Source organism: Triticum dicoccoides, chromosome 6A (assembly GCF_002162155.2).
Source record: "Triticum dicoccoides isolate Atlit2015 ecotype Zavitan chromosome 6A, WEW_v2.0, whole genome shotgun sequence".
Taxonomy (NCBI): Eukaryota; Viridiplantae; Streptophyta; class Magnoliopsida; order Poales; family Poaceae; genus Triticum; species Triticum dicoccoides.
Genome location: NC_041390.1, coordinates 525,880,112 through 525,900,515, shown reverse-complemented (window position 1 = coordinate 525,900,515; position 20,404 = coordinate 525,880,112). Strand labels below are relative to the sequence as shown.

The 20,404-nt window shown below is 44.6% G+C and overlaps 1 protein-coding gene across 1 annotated transcript; it reads right to left on the bottom strand.

Moving 5' to 3' along the window:
* Positions 1 to 15,101: 15,101 nt before the first annotated feature.
* On the bottom strand, positions 15,102 to 20,009 carry LOC119317674 (fimbrin-4-like). Its single transcript, XM_037592157.1, has 15 exons — positions 19,856 to 20,009; positions 19,624 to 19,751; positions 19,332 to 19,502; positions 18,932 to 19,203; positions 18,652 to 18,823; positions 18,187 to 18,225; positions 18,016 to 18,084; positions 17,814 to 17,930; positions 17,289 to 17,500; positions 16,971 to 17,129; positions 16,689 to 16,888; positions 16,424 to 16,590; positions 16,245 to 16,341; positions 16,031 to 16,122; positions 15,102 to 15,822 (listed from the first exon to the last, which is right to left on the bottom strand). The coding sequence occupies exons 2-15, from the start codon at positions 19,708 to 19,710 to the stop codon at positions 15,436 to 15,438; spliced, it is 2,241 nt and encodes a 746-aa protein (XP_037448054.1). The 5' UTR covers positions 19,711 to 19,751; positions 19,856 to 20,009; the 3' UTR covers positions 15,102 to 15,435.
* Between the last annotated feature and the right edge of the window lie 395 nt (positions 20,010 to 20,404).

The window sequence follows — 20,404 nt, the reverse complement described above, 5'->3', positions numbered from 1 at the left end:
TGGGAAGTAGCATCATACATGGTAAATAGATAGATGAATCTCATCTGGGAAACTGCAGAAGCGGAAGGCAAATATTGAGCCTTTAGTGATGTTGAATGTCCTTGCAACTTTAGGCCAGTGGCTATGGATAATTGCCCGCCCAACCTTCGTCCTCTTTGGCAAGACTTCAATATTGTACCGTGGGTGTTGAATGAATACCTTCCTCGCCTCTTGACCATGCAGGTAGTTTGATAGGTAATCATCGGTGAACTGCTTTGAAAAGTACTAAAAACAAAGCTATGCATAAATCGCTGTTGTAAATTTTGAAATGGCGCAAGGGGTAAAAACAAGGTAAAAGTGTTGGTACCATCCTATAGTTGACTGATGTCTTCTTCATTGTGCAAACAAAGATCTTGTTGTTATTCGTCGCAAGTTTCTTCATCCTAACAATCTTTATGAGTTTCTTGACTTGACTGATATTCATGGACATCTCATTTCCCCATATGCAAAATGGGCCGAACAGTGGGTCTAAGCCTCTCACAGCAGGACCTACATGTGCAAGACCAAATTGTAAGAAACCTAAATATTAGAATGATTCCTGCAACTGCACAATAATGTGCTACTAGCCAAAGTACCCTGCTTGAACAAACCTCAATGGTAAACTACAGTGTCTCCCATTGTTTCCCTGCAACACACATAAGGAAGATCTTGATCAGGTTAACTGAGAGTTGCCATACTATCAGTAGAATATGTATTGAGTACAACCAAATTCGATTGGTGTCACATGCATAAAAATACAAAATTGTACCCACAGCAAATGAAAATCAAATTTCAGAACTGAACCAAATAGTTAAATGGACAGTAGACCAAATGAACCAAAATAGTTAACTGAGCACGACATTGTAGAATAGAAACATGTACTAGAAGATAAGACAGTTAACAAAACAAAGAATGCTCGAGAACAGTACTGCGAAATGTAGCAATTGTTGTACCAAAGTGTTAACTGAACATTACATTTCAGAGGACCAAACTGTTAACTGAACATCAGATTGCATATTAACATTACAGAGGACAAATCACTAGAAGGCACTGGCGGTGGCCTCAAGAAAACATTGCAGACTATATTTTAAAGTAGACAACCGAGTGGCGGTGTCGACGGTGGCCTCGAAGACGAGGTGCTCCTCCAAGATCTGGTGGTCGACATGCATGGCAGCCATAGCGACCTTGTTCGCGCGTGCGGCCGCATGCTACTCAGCTCCATGTTATACTGCGTGTAAAATGGCTGTGGGCGGCGCTTAATTGGAGGAGGGGGGCAGTGATATCGGTGGAAGGTGTCGCTCCATTAGTCGGGGCATGTGGGACGGGAAGGAAGAGGATGGTGTGGGTGGGGTGTGGATTACCTGACCATATCGACGAGGCCGCACAGCAAGAAAAAGGGTCGGCGGCGAGGAGGCCGCGCAGCAAGAAGAAGGGTCGGCGACGAGGAGGCCGCGCAGCAAGAAGAAGGGTCGCCGGTGAGGAGGCGGCGCTGCAAGAAGAAGGGTCGCCGGCGAGGAGGCGGCGCTGCAAGAAGAAGGGTAGCCGACGTGGAGGTGGCGCTGCAAGAAGAAGGGTCGTCGGCGAGGAGGATGAGCTGCCAGTAAGCAGTAGTGAAGGTTTGAACTTGGAAAGTAAGGAGGAACAGTGGAAATGTAGCTTTTGGTAGGAGGGACGGGGCGGGGAGATAGATATTTCTGCGGTGGCAAAAAAATTCACTCGGTGCCGCGAGAAACTAGCGCGCAAGTGTGGTTCAAGCGGGGGCGGTGGACTGTAGACGACGAAGCTTCCCGCGTAAGCCAGACAAGACGGTGCCCCAAGATATTGTATATCGCATCCCACATGATTTTTTCTAGTGAACTGTTTTTGGTATACCTGATTTTTTTTCATTATGTTTTGAAAGACAAAATGGTGTTACAAAGAGAAAGGATGGTGTTTGAATTGCTAGAACATTTACGTATAGTAAACATGCAACTAATACATGAGTGTCGTGCTTAAATTTGGAATTATTCCGGGTTCATTTGGCATTTTTATGCATTAGTTGAGTTTTGGGGCATTTAATGTGCATAATTCAAATTTGAACTACAAGCACATGCTCCAATGCACCAAAGTTTGCTGAAAAATCGCATGTGTGTCTTTGGGTGAATTATAGGTCCCATGCAAGATGGGAATAAAATTCAAACATCTGGGCGTCGTGGCTCGGCCGGAATGATTGAGAAACTTGGTTTTTTAATTCCTGTAATTCCAAAACACGGTTGAAAATCATGAAACTTGGCATGGTGTCATGACATGGCACCAACATGATGTAGTAAATTTTTTGGCTGAATTGGGACAAGTGTTGGTGTAAGCTTCTTGCAAACTAGAGCTTCCCTCAAGAAGGCCCGTGGTTCCGAGAGGGAACGTGTCACCTCCGTGTGCGAAACGACATACGTACACTGTCTTCTCCCACCTTAAATTTTGTAGACTAGTAGATTAGACCAAATAGAAGTATCGTGCTAAATTTTGGAATTATTCCGTGTTTGTTTGGCCTTTTTATACATTAATTGAGTTTTTGGGCATTTAATGTGCATAATTCAAATTTGAACTACAAGCACAGGCTCCAATGCACCAAAGTTGTTTGAAAAATCACATGTGTGTCCTTGGGTGAATTTCTAGGTCCCAGGCAAGAGATGGGAGTGAAATTCAAACATTTGGGCGTCGTGGCTCGACCGGAAAGATTGAGAAACTTGGTTTTTAATTTCTTCTAATTCCAAAACATGCCTGAAAATCATGAAACTTGGCATGATGTCATGTCATGGCACCAACATGATGCGGTAATTTTTTTGGCCGAATTGGGACAAGCTTTGGTGTAAGCTTCTTGCAAACCGGAGCTTCCCTCAAGAAGGCTCCTGGTTCCGAGAGGGAACGTGTCACCTCCGTGTGCGAAACGACATACATACACTGCCTTCTCCCGTCTTAATTTTTTTACACAGCCAGATTAGACCAAATAGAAGTATCGTGCTAAATTTTGGAATTATTCTGTGTTCGTTAGGCCTTTTTTATACATTAATTGAGTTTCTACACATTTAATGTGCATAATTCAAATTTGAACTACAAGCACATGCTCCAGTGCACCAAAATTGTTTGAAAAATCACATGTGTGTCCTTGGGTGAATTTCTAGGTCCCATGCAAAAGATGGGAGTGAAATTCAAACATCTGGGCGTCGTGGCTCGCCCGGAAGGATTGAGATACTTGGTTTTTTAATTCCTGTAAATCCGAAACACGCCTGAAAATCATGAAACTTGGCATGGTGTCATGACATGGCACCAACATGCTGCGGTAATTTCTTTGGCCGAATTGGGACAAGCTTTGGTGTAAGCTTCTTGTAAACCGGAGCTTCCCTCAAGAAGGCCCGTGGTTCCGAGAGGGAACATGTCACCTCCGTGTGCGAAACGACATACGTACACTGCCTTCTCCCGCCTTAATTTTTTTACACAACCAGATTAGACCAAATTTAATTACTGTGCTAAAATTTGGAAATTATTTCAGGTTCGTTTGGCTTTTTTATACATTAATTTAGTTTATGGGCATTTAATGTGCATAATTCAAATTTGAACTACAAGCACAGGCTCCAGCGCACCAAAGTTGTTTGAAAATTCACATGTGTGTCCTTGGGTGAATTTATAGGTCCCATGCAAGAGATGGGGGTGAAATTCAAACATCTGGGCGTCGTGGCTCGGCCGGAAAGATTGAGAAACTTGGGTTTTTTATTTCTATAAATCCAAAACACGCCTGAAAATCATGAAACTTGGCATGGTGTCATGACATGGCACCAACATATTGCGGTAATTTCTTTGGACGAATTGGGACAAGCTTTGGTGTAAGGTTCTTGCAAACCGGAGATTCCCTCAAGAAGGCTCGTGGTTCCGAGAGGGAACGTGTCACCTCCGTGTGCGAAACAACATACATACACTGCCTTCTCCCGCCTTAATTTTTTTACACAGCCAGATTAGACCAAATAGAAGTGTCGCGCTAAATTTTGGAATTATTCCGGGTTCATTTGGCCTTTTTATACATTAATTGAGTTTCTGGACATTTAATGTGCATAATTCAAATTTGAACTACAAGCACATGCTCCAATGCACCAAAGTTGTTTGAAAAATCACATGTGTGTCCTTGGGTGAATTTCTAGGTCCCAGGCAAGATGTGGGAGTGAAATTCAAACATCTGGGCGTCGTGGCTTGGCTGGAAAGATTGAGAAACTTGGTTTTTTAATTCCTGTAATTACAAAACACGCCTGAAAATCATGAAACTTGGCATGGTGTCATGACATGGCACAAACATGTTGCGGTAATTTTTTGGCCGAATTGGGACAGGCTTTGGTGTAAGCTTATTGCAAACCAGAGATTCTCTCAAGAAGGCTCATGGTTCCGAGAGGGAACGTGTCACCTCCGTGTGCGAAACGACATATGTACACTGCCTTCTCCCGCTTAATTTTTTACACAGCCAGATTAGACCAAATAGAAGTACCGTGCTAAATTTTGAAATTATTCCAGGTTTGTTTGACCTTTTTTATACATTAATTGAGTTTTTGGGCATTTAATGTGCATAATTCAAATTTGAACTACAAGCACAGGCTCCAGTGCACCAAAATTGTTTGAAAAATCACATGTGTGTCCTTGGGTGAATTTCTAGGTCTCATGCAAGAGATGTGAGTGAAATTCAAACATCTGGGCATCGTGGCTCGGCCGGAAAGATTGAGAAACTTGGTTTTTTAATTCCTGTAATTCCAAAACACTCCTGAAAATCATGAAACTTGGTATGGTCTCATGACATAGCACCAACATGATGTGGTAATTTTTCTGTCCGATTTGCGAAGGCGCACACATTAGCAATCAACAAAGTCATTTTGGAACAAGTGTTGTCACGTTACAAATCGGAAACACAAGTATTATTGAAACCGTGGGCGTTCGACTTACCAATTACATGCGGCCACGCGTCCCCTTTTTTATTGGCTAGGAGGTGTCGTGCGGGGTAGCTATTTTAGTACGAGAGGCATGCGATCAGACCCCTACACGTGCTCATTGGGAGGAGAGCCCTTTGACCGCTACCCACCACCCACCTCCCTCCCAACGTTTCTATTAATGGCGCCCGAGCACCTATTCTACGGCATGGCTATATGTCTCACTAGACTGAGATTTAAGAAAGAGAAATGAAAATCTAAAAAGAAAGTTTTGCATGGATCTTGATGTAAAATCCGACGGACCTATATAGCATCGTCTGCGACTTATAGTAAGCATGATGAATATAAGGACGATGACATTGGATAATAATTGTCTTACATATTTAGAAACATAATTAAAAAAAGCCACATGCGGCAACGCCCGAAATACACAAGGGCAGAAGAAGAAGGAAGAAAAACGATCTGGCTCGCTGATCTCTACTTTCTTGATGCGTTGTTGTAGGCCGCGGGAACTAGTCTCCGCAGCGAGCGGCGACGAGCTCTTTCTTGTCCTCAAGATGCTGCTTGAGAGCATCCACGGATTCCTCCACCAGCCTTCTGCGCTCGATGCGCAGCATGGCATTCTCGTCCATAAGTTTCTCGGCAATGACGCCGGTCCTCTTCAACAAGGCAGTGGTCTGCTCCTACTGCTCCGCACTTCCGACGATCTTTACCCTCAGCAGGTCGCGCTCCGCCTGGAGCTTCACATTGTTGTCATTTAGTTGCCGGATGACATTGGTAGACTGTTCAAACGAGGCTTTCAGGTCATCCTGCAACCTCGCCCACCTGGAGATCTGATCCATCTGCCTAAGGACGAGGGCACGCATGCGCCTGTAAGAATCGTCGCCAGCCCGCGAGACATTTTCCCAAGCCGCTGTGGCGTAGGAGGACATCTCTGCTGCATTTGCGGCACGGCGGGACATCTCATCTACTTTCGCGGCATGGCCAGACCAGTCTGCTACATCAACGGCGCGACGGGTCCTTCGTGCTGCTTCGGCGGTGCAAAGGGACCTCTCTGCTGCTACGGCCGTGCGTCAGGACATGATGGCTGCTTTCGCGACAAGGCGGGACATCTCTCATGGTTTCGCTTCCAATCTCCCCTCTCCCTGGTGGCAATCTCTCGACCCAGAACTCACGGTGGCCATGGCAGATGCAAGAGCACGATGATGAATGACTTGTTTGTTTTTGACTTTTTGTGGATGAGGAGTTGAGGAGGAATGTGCAGTCATCTTGGTGTAGTATTATTTATAACCGCGTAGTAATACGCTCCTAAGTGAGAAACCGTTTAGGTTTTGATCTATGTGAACAGGTTTGCAATTCAGAATATGATGGGACGTGGCCTCCCTGTTCTTCTAAAAAAATTGTGACGGGACGCATGCTCAAAATTTACTGACGGTTATATGTGCGGCACTATTCTCGGAAGGCGTAACATGGGCATGTACACCTTCTCGGCTGTGTACGTGGCGTTTGCACCATAGGGTGCACCGCAATAGACAATGTCAGCACACGTCTTGTTCCAACAACCATGCGCACTCGTTATTACCATCGCGCATGCTTCTTTTAAGTAGAATGGGTGTGCCTGTCTAGCGCACACACATTGATTTATCTAACTATTTCAGTTTGTTGTGGCTAATCGCAAACAGTTCATCCATGTAAAGTGTATGCCATTAATCGCAGACACTTTGATCTGGCTTACCCGTTTCTGTTCTGTTGCCTAATTGCAAACAGTTAATCCTTCTGAAGCGTATGCCCTCAATCACACACGCCTTGATCTGGCTGGCCGTTTTTTTGTTGCCTAATCACAAACAGTTCATCCGATTGAACCGTATGTTGTATATCGCACACACCTTCATCTGGCTGCCCATTTCTTTTGTGTTGCCTAATCATAAATAGTTCATCCGAGTGAACCATATGTTGTACATCGCACACGCCTTCATTTGGCTGCCCGTTTCTTTTGTTCGTCCTCAATGAAAACGGTTAATTGAACTGAAACGTATGCCCTGAATCACACACGCAACTAAAATCTGAACCGTGTTTGATGCATCCTCCATCGCAAACATTTTGCACCTTTTTGATGGATTTTTACACCACCATTTGCGATTATGGCATCGCACACAATTTCGTCGAAGGGTCTCTGATCGTAGTGTCGCGTTAGCAGCATCCTGCAGTAGTGATGGCCAGTTCTCCTCCTGATATGCCTTTCCCTCCTTACTTAGGAGCTCAGGGATTTTGAATTTTAAACAACTAAGTGATGAATCTTTAAACAATTTGTATACAATGCTTTTGAAATCTATGAAAAGATGAAAAGTGTATTTGGACAACCGAAAATAGAAACTATTGAACCTACCATACTAGTGAGCTACCGTCAAACTGAGTTAATAAAAGAAACTAAAGCTAGTATGGAATATAATTTTGGAGGGTTATTTAACCTCTCCACTAAAATAAATGGTAATGTAGTTTCACAAAATAGGGTATTTGATACTTTGGAACAAAAGGTTGATACTTTTGGTGTCTTGAAAACTGAATTAAAAACTCTCACTACCAAACTTGATCACTTAGTTCTTATTATTTATAATGGCAAGGGGGTAAAATAGAAAGAGGGAAGATAGATAGTGCTAGACCCTTTGCAATTGGAGATGACAATACTTGAATCAATGCCTTGCGCCTAGCTAGGGGCGTAAAACAATAACGCTTGTTGGGAGGCAACCCAATAGTTATCTTATTTTTCTTGTTTTCTTTCTGTTTTTTAGTGTTCACACAATTATGCTACCGTTATGATTGTGTTTTTATGTTTTAATTAGTGTTTGTGCCAAGTAAAGCCTTCGGGGTGATTTGGTTGATAGTTTACTTGATTATGTGAAAAATAGAAACTTTTGCGCCCAGTACTGGAATTTTAATAATTTACGGGAACGTGATAAATTCTAAAGTTTTTACAAATTATTGATATACAAATTGCCCATAATGTTCTAATTTTTCAGAATTTTTTTAGTTACATAAGTATATGGTTTTTTCAGATAATTACAAATTTTTTGTTTTAGACAAATTCTGTTTTCTATTGCATAGTTTGCTTGTTTTAATGATGATATGGATTATATTGGGGGTATAAGTAATGGAGAAGTTAGAATACAATAGGTATTATGCAATAATAAAATATGAATGGGTTCATAATAGTACCTAAAGTTTATGATTTTCTTATTATACTAACGGATCTCATGAGGTTTCTGTTGAGTTTTGCGTGCTGAAGTTTTCAAGTTTTGGATAAGATCACGATGGATGAAGGAATAAGGAACAACAAGAACCTAAGCTTGGGGATGCCCAAGGCACCCCAAGGTAATATTCAAGGAGACCCAAGCATCTAAGCTTGGGGATGCCCTGGATGGCATCCCTTCTTTCGTCTACAATCCATTGGTATACTACATGGAGCTATATTTTTATTCATCACATGATATGAGTTTTGCTTGGAGTGTCTTGTATTATAGTAGTCTTTTCTTTGTTTACTTTCTAGTTTACCACAATCATTGTGTTTTCTGCACACACCTTTTGAGAGGGACACACATTTATTCATGATTTGTTATAATACTCTATGTGCTTCACTTATATCTTTTGAGCTAGGGAGTTGCTCTAGTGCTTCACTTATATCTTTTAGAGCACAGCGGTGGTTATATTTTAAAGAAATAGTTGCACTCTCATGCTTCACTTATATATTTTTGAGAGTCTAATAAATAGTAATGGAAATATGCATGTGTTATGAAATTGGTCCTGATATAACAGTATTCAAGAGGGGTATAATAAAAACTTTCATGTAGATCCCTAAATATAATAAGTTTGATTCCTTGTAATAGTTTTGTGATATTGAGATAGTAATATGTGGGGGTACTAGTGAATGATTGTGGTTTAGTAAGAATATTGTTATTAAAGTTTATGATTCCCTAAGCATGCATGTATAGTCTCCTGTTATGCGATGAAGTTGGAGCATGATTTATTATTGAGTGTCTACCTTATGAGTGGCAGTTGGGGACGAGTGATGGTCTTTTCCTACCAATTTATCCCCCTAGGGGCATGCATAGTAGTACTTTTCTTCGAGGGCTAATAAACTTTTACAATAAGTATGTGAGTTCTTTATGACTAATGTGAGTCCATGGATTATACGCAGTCTTACCTTTCTGCCATTTGCTAGCCTCTTCGGTACCGTGCATTGACCTTTCTCACCTCGAGAGTCGGTGCAAACTTCGCCAGTGCATCCAGACCCCCGTGATATGATATGCTCTATCACACATAAGCCTCCTTATATTTTCCTCAAAACAGCCACCATACATATCTATCATGGCATTTCCATAGTCATTCTGAGATATATTGCCATGCAACTTCCACCTTTCTGTTTTTATGACATACACCTTCTTTGTCATATTGCTTTGCATGATCACATAACTGACATAGTATTTGTGGCACATCCACCGTTCATCATTATTATGCATGTTACGCTAGCATCATTGCACATCCTGGTACACTGCCAGAGACATACATATAAATTCATATTGTTCTAGTTATCAAGTTGTAATATTGAGTTGTAAGTAAATAAAATTGTGATGATCATCATTATTAGAGCATTGTCCCAGTGAGGAAAGGAAGATGGAGACTATGATTCCCCCACAAGTCGGGATGATCATATCTATCCATGAATATTATTTGAGTTTTATCTGAACTCTTTTGTGTATGATTGTTATAGCCTCGTATTTCTTCTCCGATTTATTGGTTTGATTTGGCAAATTAGATTGATTTATCTTGCCATGGGAAGAGGTGCTTTGTGATGGGTTCAATCTTGCGCTGCTCAATCCGAGTGACAAAAAGGGATATGACACGCATGTGCCGTTGCTATGAAGGGTAACAAGATGGGGTTTATTCATACCTGAGTTTATCTTGTATACATCATGTCACCTTGCTTAAAGCATTACTCTGTTTCTCCATGAACTTAACACACTAGATGCATGCTGGATAGCGGTCGATGTGTGGAGTAATAGTAGTAGATGCAGAATCATTTCGATCTACTAATCTTGGACTGATGCCTATATACATGATCATTCCCTTGGATATCGTCATAATTATTTGTTTTCTGTCAATTGTCCAACAGTAATTTGTCTACCCATCATATGCTATTCTTATGAGAGAAGCATGTAGTGAAAACTATGTCCCCCGGGTCTATTTTCTATCATATATTAAACCAAAAATACCTTGCTGCAATTTTCTTTAATTTATTTTATTTTCTATTTTTGTGAGATCTATCTATCAAAACCTATACAATTTAATCTTGTTCATAACCGTTGAGGGATTGACAACCCATCTACGCATTGGGTTGCAAGTATTTGTAGTTTGTGTGCAGATGTTGTTTAAATAGTGTTGCTTGGTTCTCCTACTGGATTGATAACCTTGGTTTCATAACTGAGGGAAATACTAATCTCTATTGTACTGCATTATCCTCTCCGCTTCAAGGAAATCACAACGCAGCTCACACGTAGGACTTACACTCTCACAATGTTTTTTGGAGTTGTGCTGCAACCGACTATTAATCTACAAGCCGCATCCCTTCTCTCTGCTCTTCTCTCTCATCCAACTCAACATAGATATAATAGTTTAATTTTTATAGCCTGTTGACTTTACCTTACCAGACTTGCTCTCATCCTATTTTACTTACTCTAAGAACACGAGCAGGATTAGTACACTATAAGAGCATCTATAGCCGGACTTGGCAAATCCTACCCCTCAAACTCCCGCAGACGCGCCCGGGCGCGTTCGCGGACGATGACTAGTCAAGCCTGAAATTACCCTTCTCACAACCGGACACCTCAATTAGCATACCTCAAATCCCTACAAACTCATGCAACTATGTACACGATGCATTACACACATCGTCCGGCTACTACATCACTAACATGCCATCCGACTACCAAAATTTGGCAGGTTTGGCTATGGTGGAGAAGATCATCCACAACTGCCCTTGCCCTTCCCAGCACCCTTTCCATCCTTCTCACGAAAGTACCGGTCGAAGACGCAGTAGGGATCGAGTCGGATCTGTTCGTCGTCGAAGTTGTCCGTCCAGTTGTTGTCCTCCTTCTCCTCCTTGGTGGCAGTCCGGCCATGGCACGGACCACCCGATTCTGCTCTCGGGCGAGGGCGTGGGTGTTCCTCATCCATCGCATCTTTACAATGCAGGCGCGGTTGGCTTCCTCCTCTTCGGCCGCATTGGTCACCTCCGCCGCCGCCATGTCGGCAGCGAGGCGTGCCTTCGCCGCCCTTATCCTCTCCTTCCCATGGCAGGCACAGAGATCCCGGTGGAACTCATACTCCACCGGAGCAGTGATAGGGAAGGGGATATTTGAAGGCTCCCCGGAGGATCCGAGCGCCCGATGCGCCGACGCTATGGAGTCGCGCCGGACAGATCCTGCTGTCGACCGGGCATTGTCCTCCCGAAAGCGACGGAGTGCAATGTGGATGGCCATTGCTTCCTTCAGCCCGCACGGGATGACAAGTCGATGGATCCAGACTGGTCGGAGTTAAATCCGCTGCCCGCTATGCCGGAGAAGGCTGGAGATCGCCGGACAGCAGCTTTGGTGGCCGAGGGGAGTGGAGTGAAATGGTTAGGGTTTGATACGGTGAGCGGATGGGGAGGAATATATGTGAGGTCAGATGGGCCAGCATGAACCAGGTCCGACGTGACGGACGTGCCCGGACGCCCTTATATCCGCCCCATATTTGAGCTAGATATGAGGGGTGTCGGTCAGTCCGGATGTTTGAATCGAATTTTTGTGATCGGTCAGTGACCGGGCTATCCGTTTGGGCGTTTGAAACCGGTCTGAGACGCTCAGGAGTTGCCAACAATCTTGGTGCCTAGGTGGTCGCATCCCCCTCGGGTCATTGCCAAGTTTTAGACCTCCCCCAAGGCAAAGGTGCTTAGATGAGATGCTAAGCATATTAAATGCCTTAGCGACTCAAGTCCACAATGCAAAGGTGCTAAACTTTTGAGTACTAAGCTTCGTGCATTTAATTCATTGTAGACTCAGAATTGTGCTTCCACCTAGGTACACGTGCTTAGCACCGTTTCTTCCTGAGGTCACCATACTACTCTCTCTCTCTCTCTCTTCTTAATTAGCATGCCACATCATATTTTTTGCTTAGTTGGCAACCTTAGCACATGTATAAGGTGAAGCATTGGGAGGGGCCTTAGATGGTCCATATACCCTTCTCTCTCGGGCGCGATGCAAGCCGCGAGATCCGAGACAAGAGAGGCATGGCAACACTCCACATCAGATCACATACCCGGCCTAGAAAACAACACGCCCAGCTCAGGAAGGAACAGTCAGCAGCGGGTGCTCGTTCCTCAAGCCGTCTCTTCCAATCCACCACACTTCTAAACAAACAGGTTGCACTGACAAGGTTAGCATGATTTACTACCTGTAGAACCCTAACAGTACGATCGAATGCCAAGCACCAGTGATCACACGCACGAACCAGATCATATCACCCGTCCCATGGTATCTACCTATAGTGAAATAATGAAACGAGGCGACACCCAGGATTTAGGGCACATGCACGCGGAACCGGACAAGGCGTGGCCCCGGCTGGCAAGACTGCAACTGCGAGAGGGCCAGGTTGCTCGTAGGTTGTGCCGGCGCGCGCCGAGCGGCTCGTCGTCTTCCCGGCCGCGCGCGCAGCGTAGACTGGACACTGGAGTCCTCCTCCTGTCTAGGCTGCCGCTGCCGCTGCTGATGATGCTGCCTGCGTGCACTGTTGACTGGGGGCATGCCATGCAGATGCAGCGCAGACCATGGTCCTAGCTAGCAGCTAGTCCCGGCCTGTTCGCGCAAGGACGTACTTGCGTGTGCGTAACGGCGGCCATGAATTATATGGGCTGGGCCGCTGGCAACGCTACTAGCTACACTTTGGTTGCCAGGACTCCTTCTGAATTTCCGATCCCTCGTAAACTAAACTACTAAGCACTGACAGTAGTTAGCTAGTGGGGCAGAAAACGATCTTGCCATGCCATCTCGCCGGCATGCACGCCGCGTGTGTGACTAATTCCGAGACACACACACAATGCATTGTTACCTGTCGACCACGATACGAACGATCAAATTTCAAAAACGACGAGTGTATGAGCGTGTGTGCGTCTGTACAGTGCTCAAAAATATATATTCAAAAACGATGGTAGTATTATTGCATATTACTATTTTGATTGACAGGTCGCGGATATCGAGTTTGTATGATCGATCGAATCACGCTGCAGCAAACGGCTAACTCGACTGTCGATTTTGGCGCTGTGCCCGCGAGATGCGACGTTCCTTGTTCTTACTACGCCAGTACATACGTTGGCCTTGCTCTGTGGGAGCGAAATGAAGAGGGACAGAGGAGGAGCAGAGGTTCTCTATGTCCGCAAGCATGTCGCCCTCTCTGGTTCTTCCGTCGCGGCCCCCTGCTGTGCCATGCCACCCAAGACCAAGACGCGCACTGTAGCCGGCCGGGCGCAGTGACGAGCACTGTGCCGCCTAGCTACTGTTTGGGCAGAACCAAGCGCAAGAAGAACTCGCTTCGCCGCCTAGCTAGCTTACTGTGCCCTCCGCCGTTCTGCGTCTGTTGGAGGCGCAATGCAAGTACAGCTACAGGATAGGGGTACGACATTCAAGCCCGAAGAAGCGAAGATTTCTTTCGTTCATTCACGCGCAAACAAACAAATTAAGCGAAGAAGAAGAAGAAGAATCGCCATCGTCTACCAGTTCATCTAGAAAATTAACAGATACAAATCAATAATAGCCAGAGGTTATTCACAGCAACAGCAACCACTTCGTTGAGAAAAGCTGAAACGAAGAGGAAGAAACTACTGCTAATATAACTCCTACGACTAAGAGCTGGTAACTTGGCTAGGTAGAGAAAGTACTAAGGTACGTAGTAGGAGAGATGAAATGCCTGGCCTGCCCCATGTATGCCATGTCGCGGCGGATGATAGGAATGGTGGTAAAGCTGGCCGGCTCAATTCCTCGACCGCCACGTCGCCGCCGTGTCAGCAGCAGCTACCCTCCATCGCCGGAGGACACGGTACACGGAGGAGGAAGCCGGCGGCAATGACCGGTGCCACCCGGGAGCGACCTTAACGACGACGCATCGGGCTCCGGCTTGACGACGACGTGCGTGCGCACGGCAGGGCACGGACGGAACCATCGATGGCGTGCAGTGGTGGGGCGGAGGGTGGTGGTGGTGGCGGTGTGGCCTCGCCCCGGCTTTACCACTACTTGACTTCGGGGAGCAAGCAAGGGAGTATCAACTATCAAGGCGGGGAGGGGGAGGGGGAGGGGAGGAAATGGCATGGAGCCCAGCCCTGCATGGTTATGCCGCTGTCTCCGGCCGGCCCGGTGGTGACCTCGGCCGCTGTGTGTGTGCCCGCGGATTTATGTAGCCTGCTGCCTGCGCGACGCAGGCTCATCGGAAGACGCACACGCAGTGCAGTCCCGCGACTCGTCATCTCGGTGCCATGTTCCGCAGCGCCCTTGTTCCAAGAAAAAAATGGCAATCATTTTCAAACGGTACGGGATAGTTGTTCATGCGGAATGCACGTCCTGGGCCTCATTCATGCAGACCAACGAATAGTACGGTGCAAATCCATCACTGTGAAGAAGAAGATAAAACAGCTAATCAATTCCCAGGCATGCGTGATTGACCCATTTCAAACATCTGCTAATAATACTCCCTCCGTTCCTAAATATAAGTTGTAGAGATTCAACTATGGACTACATACGGAGCAAAATGAGCGAATCTACAAAGACAGGGGGTAATTCCCAGTGCACCTCGCGCTCACTGATTTACAAATCGCTGTCCGACACGTCACATTGCACGCGAAGGAACAAGAATGCCCAGGAATACTACTCTACTACCATAATGTGTACAGCGATTCCTTGGCATGCCAGAAATCAACAAGTTTTTGTACAGCTCACGACGCATGGTCCACACTCCACAGCAGCGACGACAGTTTGGTACAAAAACGATAATGGCCCGAGCAGTACAGCAAATTGGTAGAAGAAAAAAAAAACAGAGCACGTGGACGGACCGACAAGACACGAGTTGGGCAATGGAGCTTCGACATCAAAGTGCACTAAAGTGCACAGGAAATGGCCAGCCAACCAAACCAACCGGCGGCCTACTTACTAGTATATGTATGTGTCTGTATTTCCCTCTCTTTCTCCGCCGTATAGTACTTACTAGTATTCAGCAAAATTTAATTTAATGAACAAACGGTGGCTACGATCTATCTGTATGATGGTGTGTACCTATTATGCTAGTACCTGAAAAGCAGGAGAAAATTTCACTTCTGGTAGCAGCAGCAACTTTGGGTACCAACCCTTGTATATGAAGCTAATGATGGACAGCGCTACGGACGAACATATAACCATCAGGATCATGTGGCATCGTTCCCATTTTCTGCAGGTGGGGCATCTGGGGTGGCGGCGTTCCCGTTTTCTGCAGGTTGAGCATCTGGGGTGGCGTCGTTCCCGTTTTCTGCAGGTGGAGCATCTGGGGTGGCGCCGTTCCCGTTTTCTGCAGGTGGAGCATTTGAGGTGGCGTCGTCTGTGGTCAGGGTGGATAGACTGTCGGACAGTGAGTTTGCCTCTTCGCTCTCGGACGGTGCCGCTGTTGAGGCACCATCCTCCGAGCCAATGTCGGAAGTTGCGTCCGAAGCCATGCTGGATGGCTCTGATGCTTCTGATATTTCAGGCTGTGGTTGTCTCAGCAGGCTCCAATACATGATGCTAGCTGTAAGAGTTAGGATCATCTTCTGGTTCACCTGTTTAATCAACATGAACAAAAGGAGGATATAAAACCAACAATATATATGCACAGCACAGTTCCAATTCTCAATCAACAAGCATCATCAACATTTCTGAAGGTAAAGATTCCAAACAGTAGATGAATTTAGCTCCGATCAAGTTTAATTCATTGGAAAATGAAAATATTACAGGCTCGGTTCCATATTCGTAACAATGGCCCTTTACCTCTATGATGTCCTCTGGCAGTAGAAACACAGAACATCCGAGCTTTCTTGCAACACTAATGATGTAGGTAGCATTTAGCTTCTTTTCCTCGTCTACAAAATCAAAAGAAATTAGCCATCAGCCAGTACTATGGTTCTTCTATTTGTAAAGAAAGCATATAATTAATTAATCAGAAACCAATTCATGAAATAGCACATGTGGATCAAGAACAGACCAGCTTCTCCCTTTGTAACTACTTTCCAGTTCACAACCCTTGGCTGAACTGCACTAAGAAGTTCGAGGAAGAACACTCCATTTGATAAGCTCTTATCCTGAATGGGAAAACGTTAAGAAAAACATTAACAGCTAGAATCTTTTATATGGCTACGTGAAAGCTATGGATATTAAAGTCACCTTGAAGCTTTCCATTCGAGATGTTCTTCCTGATGCTTTCACTTTGCTGTTTGCCCAGTTCAGTATATCTGCATCAGTAATTTGCTTTCCTTGGGATCCTTTGGAGTGGGATCTCAGTCTGTTTAGCAATTGAAGGATATTAAATCTCATCAATTGCCACAGAAGTGCTGAAAGACAACACAGAGAAACTCAAATTATATGTCCCCTAAGTTATCAAGAACAGTGCATTAGCATTCACTATAAAGTTAGATGTGATCGAACTCACCAACTATCAATTTCTTATTTCCCTGAACAATATCATTCCCAGCTAAATTTACTAATGAAAACTTTAACTCCTTCCCAATTTTTACAACTTGATTGCAGTTCTCCAGTTTCCTAAATGGCAATTTAATTGGAGGTTTTGATGCCAACTTCCAATTGACAGATCCAGGAGAAACTTTGTCAAGTACTTCAAGAAGTACCCATCTGCAAGATCATAAACTAAATTATCAACTCAGCAATTGATATAACACAATAACACAAGACATCATGAAAATAGTCTTGTTACCCATTGCGAACATCTTCAAAAACATTATTCAGGTATGACTCGACCCCAAGGCTGTTGATCCACATTCGGAAGGCCCTTTCTTCTCTGGATACTAGAACATCATCACGTGATGCTGACTGTGTGAGTGTAACTTGTTTAATGTCACTAGTTAGACCATTCCTGCACATCATGGAATGATATCATTGAAGTGATCAATGGTCAGCACGGAAAAATTGTTAAAATCGACCCAAGGAACTTCCAATTTAAAATAGCTCGTATGATTTTGATCATATCTTAAATTTCTAGATCATTTTCAAGAGCAGGAAAGTCGGCACTTACCGATGCTGGAATATTTGTGCAACAAATGCAAGATTCAAGTTGGCAGAACCCTCAGTAATATCCTTTGGTGTAAGGTATCTTTTGCAGTCCAACTTCTCTGCTTGTTCAAGTACCATTTTTGCCCTTTCATCAGGATTCTTAGTCTCCAGTGTGGTTTCAGGGGAAGTCTCTGGAGCAAGAGCTTTTAGAAGATAAGCATAGGCTTCACCATCCTGTAAAAATTAACTTATGTGACCATCGGAAGTTGAACAGAGCAAGAACAGAAGCATGGCAAAGAACAACATAATGATGGATCAAGTACAGAGCGACATAACGTACACTGTATTACATAAAATGAAGAAAATAACATAAAGTGTTTGATAGACAATGCTGAAAAGCTAGCTGTTGTGTTGCCCACAAGACTCAAATTTAACAATAAGATCAACCAAATGTGTAACAGGCAGATTTTTGTATCATTGCAGGTGTATCAAAATTGCATATAATTAAGTGATTAGTAAGTGCTGTGACATGTACTGTCATATGCACCTTCACATCCGAAGAGAAATTGTTAACAGTTTTCTTGTAGCCAGCCTTTTTCAGATGATGGTTCATCCATCGAAGCAGCATCTTTTCTGGTGACAAGCTCAACACCTCATCTATATCCTGTACAACATGCAATAAAATGGATTTTGTTTTGAGCAAAGATGTACACTGGGAGCTGAAACAAAGGTAAAACACTTCTACTTACCTTACTGTCATCAAACAATTCCACAAGCTGGGGTGTCTTCTTAAGATTAAGATCAGCCAAAAGTTGAATCTGATAATAAGTGAAGCAACTCTTTAGGTGATGAAGGAGGAGTTCAACCATAGTGTGTCCATTGAATTGCATAAAAAATGTGAATCTCATTTCAGTACTTACCTTTATGATTTGAGATATTAATCCAAGAACTAAATGAGGCTGCCAAAGAAAACAATAGAAATATGTGTAAGTCACCACTTGATTTTTTTAAGGGAATTTATAGAACTGAATATGGAATTGGGAGCATTTTCCCATTAGGGTAAGGTGGCTAAAAACACCTAACACATGAAAATCAACAAAGAAATATGAGATGTACTACCTACTAGTAAGTGATTAAAGTGAAAAAGAACAAAGGACAGGCAGCAGTTAATAATGATAACAGTATTTACACCTAAATTTACCAACAAATTCATCAAAGAAAAACTATATATCGCTATACAGGACATGAAAGAATTAAAGGGAGACAAATGATTTATCTCATTGCAAAAGAAGAAGGATAATTTAGAGCGCGGCAACATTTTCATATCAGTGACATTGCATCATGAGCTACAAGAAAGGATAACAAGTAGGGAACACAAGGCATACCCTTCCTTCCACTAAATCCTGGGTGCCAATGTTAACAACAGTACATCCAATGGCCTTTGCAGAGTTGAGGCACAGTGTGTGGTTTTCATTCCTCTCCCATGGGTTAAGAACTCTTTTCTTATTTATTGCTCTCTCATCAATGGTCCCAGGTACAGCTACATTGATCAACTTACTGACAAAAGATCCAGCAAGGAATTAACATCAGCTACAACTAGCAGACAGTTTCTGTTGAAAGAGTAAATTGGCATGCGCCATGTAGCTAGCTAGAAAGCCTTCTCACCAGAGCAGGACGCCATCCCTAATAAGATCGAATAGCTGGTTGCCGGATGGGTCGATTGGCAAGTACTTCTTCAAGAATGGATCTTCACCAAGGTAAGTGTTAATATGTGCCACATAAGAAGACTTCTCCGCCTGGTTGAGATTGTGCAGCAGCGTAGTGATGGTGGATTTGAGGAACGACGACGAATTCTTGCGGCCGCCAGCCCCGCCACCGCCGCCGACAGCGGCGCTTCCTTCCTTGGCGCTCACCCTTGCTTGCAGATTCAGGTACTCCTGCAAAAGCACCACACCAGATTCCCCATCCGAACCGAATCAGTAAGACAATGATAACACACTCTTCCCCTCCACAGTAATACTAGTAATACTACTAGTCAGGAACTCAGAGGATCGCCAAGATGTACCCGGAGGAAGGACTCGAACTCAATCTCCTGGTCGCTGTCGGGGTACGACTCCGACAAGAAGGCGGCGATCTCCTCCTCGGGGACCACTTCGTGAAGTCCCCTCAGCTTCTTCATCAACCCCGGGAGGTTCTTGGTGGTGACATGGCCGGAGTCCCTCTTCAGAGACACGAACTGCAAACCACAACGAAACAGAAACCTCGAGTTGGAGCAGAGGCGACAGAGGGAACTATAGTAATAATTCTGGTTTTTGGAGCAGAGGAGAGAAGACGAAGCCGTGGATTCGGGGTGTCACCTTGGCCTTGAGCGATCGGAGCTCGACCTGCGTGAACTGGCCCTGCAGGGAGGGGTCGGAGACGACGACCCCGACGAAGCCGGACATTTCCCCTCGCCACGGCCCGATTCGACCCGGCTCCGGCGCGGCTGCGGGGAGATTTCAGATCAGGGAGGAAAGAACCCCGGGAAAAGAAGGAACAGATCGTCCGCGCGCGGGCGGGGAGGGGCGGCGGGGACGAAGATCGAGATACCTTCCGAGTTGCTCACGGTAATTCCGCCGTGCAGCCTCTGCTGCTCCTTCTCTCGCTGGCGTGCTTTCCTTGTGCTGGGGGGAAAGGTGGGCAATGGCGTCCGGGAACTCCCAGATTTGGTGGGGGCGGGAGGGGGGAAGTGGCGGAGACGAGGAGAGGAGGTAAGGGTGGGGTCTGCTCGTTTCGTTAGTTTATTGTGTGTCTTCGCTTTAGGTTTTCCTCGGGGTTAAGGCACTGGATGGAAAGGGTAAAAGCAAGCAAGCAAAATGGAGATCAATAAACAATAAAGCAAAATTTTGACAAAAAAAAAGATGGATTTTTTATTTTTTTTCTTGATGGGGAGAGATTGGTGATGTGCTTGGTTGCCGCATGCTCAGAGCTGGAAATAGTCTTCGGAGACATGTTTATCTAACACGTGTGACGGCCAAATCCTTGCATTAAGGCGGCTTAAGATTTGCATGTATATGGTTGTAATTTTTGTTACAGTTGTCGCTCTTTATACTGCCATGATTGATTATGGATAGAACAAAAGTTTTTCTTAAAAAAATT